General features: G+C 36.3%; 1 protein-coding gene and 1 long non-coding RNA gene across 2 annotated transcripts; both read left to right on the top strand.

The window, feature by feature from the left end:
• The first annotated feature begins 2,263 nt into the window (after positions 1-2,263).
• On the top strand, positions 2,264-3,812 carry LOC122037959 (cytochrome b5-like). The gene is made up of 3 exons (XM_042597501.1): positions 2,264-2,448; positions 2,556-2,622; positions 3,359-3,812. The coding sequence occupies exons 1-3, from the start codon at positions 2,365-2,367 to the stop codon at positions 3,616-3,618; spliced, it is 411 nt and encodes a 136-aa protein (XP_042453435.1). The 5' UTR covers positions 2,264-2,364; the 3' UTR covers positions 3,619-3,812.
• Positions 3,813-4,074: 262 nt separating this feature from the next.
• LOC122037911 lies at positions 4,075-5,588 on the top strand. Its single transcript, XR_006127772.1, has 2 exons — positions 4,075-4,236; positions 4,761-5,588. It is a non-coding gene; the product is annotated as an uncharacterized LOC122037911 (long non-coding RNA).
• Positions 5,589-6,801: the final 1,213 nt, after the last annotated feature.

Raw genomic sequence — 6,801 nt, 5'->3', positions numbered from 1 at the left:
AATGAGAGGACCGGATTGGCAGTAGGGTTGCGGAAATAGACACGGAAAACAGAAGGGTAATTTTCAAAATCACCCCAAAAGTTTAATAATTATCCAAACATCTTTAATAATTTATTAATATAAAAAATATACTTATTTTACCCAATAATTTATCCAAAGAGGCATAGACTTTTTTAAATTAACCAAAAGGTACCTGCTAGTTCAATATTTATCAAAAGCCACATTTACTTTTTTTTTTTTTTTTCTTCTCTTTACTCTTTCTTCTTTCCTCTTTACTCTTTCTTCTTTCCTATCCATAGGATCTCTCTTCTTTTTCCTCTCCTCTTTCTTTCCTCTTTTTGAATTTTTCTTTCTCTCCTCGGTCTCTCCTTTTGCCGGCCCAATATGTCCACATTTAAATTTAGAATTGATTCTTTCTTATTATATTTTAGCATCTTCCAAGAAATTGAAATTAGCAATAAATTGTATTGTTAAACTCCTTACCATGTTAGAAATTCACAATATCTAAAATAGGTCCAATGGACATATCTATGCCCATTGCTAATTTCAACTTCTCTAGATATTAAAATATAATAAAAAGAATCGACTCTTACATTTTAATACCTCCGAAAAAATAAAAATAAGCATTGGACTATATCGTTGGACTCTTTACAATTATAAAAATCTACATGACCTGAAATGGGTCCAATTAAACATATCTAAATCCATTAATGGATTTTGATCAAAACTAACTATGGACCTAGACATGTTCAATTGAACTCATTTTCAAGTCATGTAGATTTCTAAGATTACGAGGAGTCCAACAATATTGTCTATTGCTTATTTCGACTTTTCTAGGGTGTTAAAATATAGTTGAAAGAATCGGCTCTAAACTCTAACATAGATTTGATATGATTCTATATCAGGCTCAACATTAGTCCATGTTTAGGTTTAAAACTGATTCTTCCTTATTATATTTTAGCACTTCCGGAGAAGTCAAAATTAGTAATGGATAACACCGTTGGACTCCTTGCAGTCTTAGAAATACATAGGAGCTAAAATAGGTTAAATCGGATATGTTTAGATCCATCAGTAGATTTTGGTCAAAATCCACTGATAGACCTAAACATGTCCAATTAGACCCATTTCAGATCTTGTAGATTTCTAATACTGCATGGAGTCTAACAATATTGTTCATTGCTTATTTCGTCTTCTTTGGAAGTGTTAAAATGTAATTGAAAGGATCAGCTCTAAATCTTAGTGGGTCCACGTTGGATTTAGAATTGATTCTTCCAATTATATTTTAACACCTTAGAAAAGTCAAAATAAGCAATGGACGACATCGTCAGACCCTTTGCAATCTTAGAAATCCACAGAACTTGAAATAGGTTCAATCAAACATGTCTAAATCTATTAGTAGATTTTGATCAAAACCCACTAATAGATCTAAAATTCACTAATGGATCTAACCATGTTTGATTGGAATCATTTCAAATCCTGTGAATTTTTAAGATTGCAAGGAGTCCAACGATGTCGTCCATTACTTATTTCGGCTTCTTCTAGGGTATTAAAATAAAATTGAAAGAATCGACTTCAAACCCTAGTGTGGGCCCGATATGAATTATATTAGGTTCACATTGGGTCTGAATGATTTCATATTAAATCCATCATAAGTCTATTCCAAAAAAGTTAAAATAAGTAATGGATAATACGAATAAACTCTTTATAATTTTAAAAATTAATAAGATATGGAACGATTCTAATCAGATATATTTAAATTTATCAATAAATTTTAACCGGATGTATTAAAATATAATAATAAAAAATCGGTACTAAACTTTAATATGGACTTATGTCATCTAGATCCAATATTTATGTAGCATGGATTTATGTCATCTAGATCCAATATTTATGTAGCGAGAGAGAGGAGAGGAAAGAGAAATGGAGAGAGAGGGACGAGTCCTCTGAATAGGAGAGAGGACAGTTGGCAGGAAAAAATTAAAACGCGAGAATATAAAATTAAATGTGGCCTTTATAAATATTAATTTGAAACGCACATGCGCATTTGATCAATTGCCGTATTCTACAAGATCCAAACGCCGTTCATTTGCTTCCTAACAACGTCAACGTCCAATGCTCGCGGACGCCATAAATTATTGAAAAGATCCCATTAAGAGAGCTCTCTGAAATTGCATCCAATCATCGACCGCCACGCAAATTATCGATTATTTCAAGACACTCCATTGGACTTTTAAATTTCACTTTACGACTGCTATAAAGCCAAGATCCCAATGACCTTTTGCAACCAGACGACGGCCTCAGAAGCTTGATTCTTCAGCTCTCCCCTCCTCTTCCCTCCTCTCCTTCCCAAATCCCAGATCCATCATGGCGGAACTGAAGTCCTACTCCGCCGCCGAGATCTCGCTCCATACCACCAAGCAATCCTGCTGGTTGTCGATCGGTGGCAAGGTTCAAAATTTCCTCTTTTTCAGCATAAATTTAGGGTTTTACTTTTAGGGCACTAGATTTGAAAGATCCAGTGGTCGTTTAGTCCTCTGACTTTGGTTCTCATTTAGGTATACGATGTGACTACCTTCATGGAAGAGCATCCTGGTGGAGAGGATGTTATGCTTCATGCATCAGGTGCTTCTGTTGCTCCATTTTGTTCTTTCTCATTCAAGTTTTTTCCTTTTTTTTTTACCTGATTTATGATTGTTTTTTTTTTCCTTCGTGCATTCTGTGGGGGGTAATAAGTGGATTATGGGGATCATAAGAGTAGGCTCCAGTGTGGAACCATTGGGATCATGGTGTTGAAACATTTGGTGTTTGATTCCTTCCAAAAATTTTGTTCATTTATTCATTCAGATTATGTTCCAGAGTTTATCCTTTTTTTTTGGCTCCACTTCTGTTTCAAATAGTACAATTTCATATGGTACTCTGAATCGCTTATTGATGGCATTCTCAGTCCCAAGTTTAGATGAAAACATTGAGAGTCACATTAGATCTAGAGTCTTAGATTCAGAATTTGAATACACTTAAGAATAACAATCTTTGATCTTGTTTTTGTGATGATAATATCCTTGTATAGAGCTCAATGGAGATATATGATTCATGTAATCAACTCTAAATAGTTGACACAGATATGAACTGATATCAATAATGGTGTTTTTCTATAAGATCTATAGAAAGAAACTATTTTCATTCATTAATTCTTTGTCGAATTGCTCCTATCTTTAATCTGAAATTTTCATTTCCGAACTATAACTAGTAGTTGATTCTTTTGAAAGCAAGTGTAGTATATGTTCTTGATAGGATATCCTTTATTATATATCACTTCTAAATTGTTGTTTCACTGGCGATTCATTTGCATTTATCAAAGCTTCTGGAGATGCCACCCAAGCATTTGAAGAAGTTGGTCACAGCAGCTCTGCCATTAGCTCAATGAAGAACTACCTTATCGGCACCGTTGAAGATCATGTTTCAGATGACCACAGGCCTCCGAAACCGACCGCCACTTCACATAGAGAACCACCACCACCATCCTACAGCTTATCCGACTACTTCCTTCCTCTGCTGGTCCTCGCGGTCGCCTCTGCGGCATGGTATTACCTCACCTTCTATTCCAAGACCAACGCTTAATGGCCATCCAACTGGAAGACTTCACTTTGGCTACTTATCCTTTATATTTGGTTGAGCATAATTGAATTATATGGAGAGTAAAGAATCTTGATGATGCAATTGATTTGGTTCATCAAGTGTTCTGTTTCTAAAGATGTGTTTGAAGCAGTGAATGCTTTATATTCCAAAAATGAATAAATCATGTTTCTCTTGTTTATCTGGTCTACATTAGAAAACAATTTAATTTCCTTGGATGAAAATTGAAGTAAATTCAAGAAGGAAAACAATATATATAGGAAACAAATTAAAGTGAATTATTCTTTAAATATGCCAGAAGTGGACCTTAAACAATATTCAATATGTTTTAAATTAAATAAATCCTTTATATTATATTTACTTTTAATAATCGTCTCGACAAATTACACTATCTAATTCATTTTAACTCATCGGTCATCGAAGCCGTCGATGAAAATATCGACGGTCTTTATCCCACCGTCAACCGCGGTTCGTTAAAGCCTCCGCTCTATATAAAGGAGAAAGCATCCGAGAAAATGCATCCTCTTTGTCGGTCATTGATGCGAGGGTTCGGAAGGTGCTTCCGCCGGCTTCTCCCCTGATCCCTAGCGGCTGCTAAATCCTGTGAGTTTCCCTTCACATTCTTTCTTTAGACTCTTGGATTGGCCTTTTTTTGGACCGTTTGTCGATTGTCGTTGGATTGCTCCGCTAATCAGCTGCGTATGTTGAGGGAAACTCCAGTTCTTCCATTTTGGTTTTTGGAGTTCGAGTTTCGAGGTTTGAGTGCTTTGCTTGGCGATCACTCCCTGCCTTCTTCGGACCAGATCATTGTTGGTGTTAATTTTCTCATCTAAGCGAGATGTGACATAAGAGATCGATGAAATTGGTAGCAATTGATTGCGGTTGTCAAAAAAAAAAGAACTTTTTTTTTTGGGTGTTACCATGATTTCCATCTGGACAATGATCCGCCCTTTTTGTTTGCATCATTTGATTTAGTAGGCAACGACTTCTATGGTTTTTTCTTTACCAGATGTTTTACTACTGGTATATGTAGCTGTGTCTATGTGCATCATTAGACTCTTAATAGCATTTGAATTAATTCATTTTTGATTTACTGATCAATGTATATACATTTTCTTGTTTGGCAGGTATTTCTTCTATGGCTGATACACAGTCGGTTGCTACACTAATTGAATATACTACTTCAAAGATACAACAATTGCACCAGGTGTTTTCTGAACTTGAGAGCCCATATCTTTGCACTTGAAATGGAAAGAGCTTGAAGAACATTTTCATGGCCTTGAGAGGTCTCTAAAGAAAAAGGTTTGCTGAGTTGGAAGATCAGGAGAATGAATATGTTACACAGCTCAAAGAGACCCAAGAGATGTTGGAGAAACATGAGGCTGCTGTTATAGTTAAGGAGCTTGTATCCCTTGATAAATTGCAGGAGAAAAGAGATGTTGCACTCTCTGCTTTATTTGATAAATACAAAACCTGTTTTTCAGAAACCAGTGCTGTTGGTGAGGCTGTCAGCAATGGGATGGCTATGCTCTTGTTTCAAAAGAGAACTCTTGTGTCACACCAGTTGTTTATGGCTCAGGTGCAAGTCCTACAGGAAATGGAAATGAAGGCAGTGAACAACTGAACATCCCTCAGAGCTGGTCAATCTCTGTAAAGAAATGGATGCGGAAGGCCTTTTCAAGTTTGTTTCAGATAATAGGAAAAACTCTCGCACTTAACAGTGCATCCAATCCTTTCACTTTAGTTTTAGATTCCCTAAAGCGCTTCTAATACTGGAGAGATTATTGGGTCAAAAAAGGATGGGTTTGGGCCAGCAAAGGACTTGTCTTATGTTAATGGAATCACTCAAACAACTGCTCGTATATCATTTAGGGTGCGTTTGGTTCAGAGTTATCTTTGATAACTTTGGTTATCCATCCAATGCTATCAACCAAAACCTTGTTTGATTTTGATAATTGATGATTCCTAAGTTATGATACATGCCTGACACATTAGCAATTTGGGCATATAGCCCGGAATTAGAAAATCCCATAAAACTAGGGTTTCCCTTGATTCCCTGGTTAACCAAAGATTTAAGATAATATTACCCTTCGTTATTTACCCTTTGAGACAAAAATAACCTTATAGATTTATCAAATTTCAATCTACCCCTTGAATATAATCAAACCCTCCCGATTCTCCTCTCGCGAACACGCACGGGAACCCGCTGCTCCTCCTTACGTGAACACGCACGGAAACCCTAGCCTTTCGCCGCTCCTTCTCTCGCGAACACGCACGAGCTTTTTCCTCTCGCGGCGACCTAGCGCCGGTTCTCCGAGACGATCCTCTCGCAGCGTTCCTCGCTCTCGCGACGATCTAGCGGCTTCCCCCTTTCAAACCGTCCCATTCGTGAACATCCCCACTCGGCTTCTTGGAAAAGGTATGATCTTATACACTGTTAGCGATTGTTGCATCATGACTTGGTCAATTTGAACTGATCTTATACACTGCTAGAACTGATCAACTTTGATTTGGTCAATTTGTCGTCCCATAGTTTGTCATCTATGGGTTGCCCTTTTGTTTTAGGTTCTGTTTAGTTTTTGTTTTGTTCTTGATATTTAGTTGCTGTTTAGTTCAGATCTTGTCGGTTAGGTCCTGTTGTTTAGTTGTTGCTGTTTAGTACTTGTTTTGTGTTGTTTAGTTTTTGTTTGGTTCTTGCAACTTGTAAGTTGAACCTACAAATTCTCTTTCAACTATTTAGTTTTTGTTGTAATTTGCTGTTTACAATTTGAAATTTTCTTCCATGCTAATTTATTATTTGGTTCATTGTCCTATTTACATGATAGGTTGATATGACTCAGTTAGCAGTAAGACAGGAGATAAAAATGATTTCTGTACTTATTATGCGCATGATGATGGAAAGCAAGTTATTTATGCTCTTATCGTTGGCAATGGTCTTAGCTATTAAGAGGAGGAGTGCTAGATTGAGGAGGAGCATATCATATGCTTATCATGCATTGTCTAGATATAATATTAGGTCTATAAACATAAATGAGATGACTTTTCATAGTGATCGACAATGTGTTGATAACTGTAGGATGGATAGAAGGTCTTTAAGCAAACTTTGTTATTTGCTAACGACGTGAGGGAAATTGAAAGGAAACAGAAATATGTCAATTAATGAACTTG

This window comes from Zingiber officinale, chromosome 1B (assembly GCF_018446385.1).
Source record: "Zingiber officinale cultivar Zhangliang chromosome 1B, Zo_v1.1, whole genome shotgun sequence".
In the NCBI taxonomy this organism is placed as follows: domain Eukaryota; kingdom Viridiplantae; phylum Streptophyta; class Magnoliopsida; order Zingiberales; family Zingiberaceae; genus Zingiber; species Zingiber officinale.
Note: the sequence above shows the minus strand (reverse complement) of the source record. Positions and strands in the feature narration are given on the sequence as shown.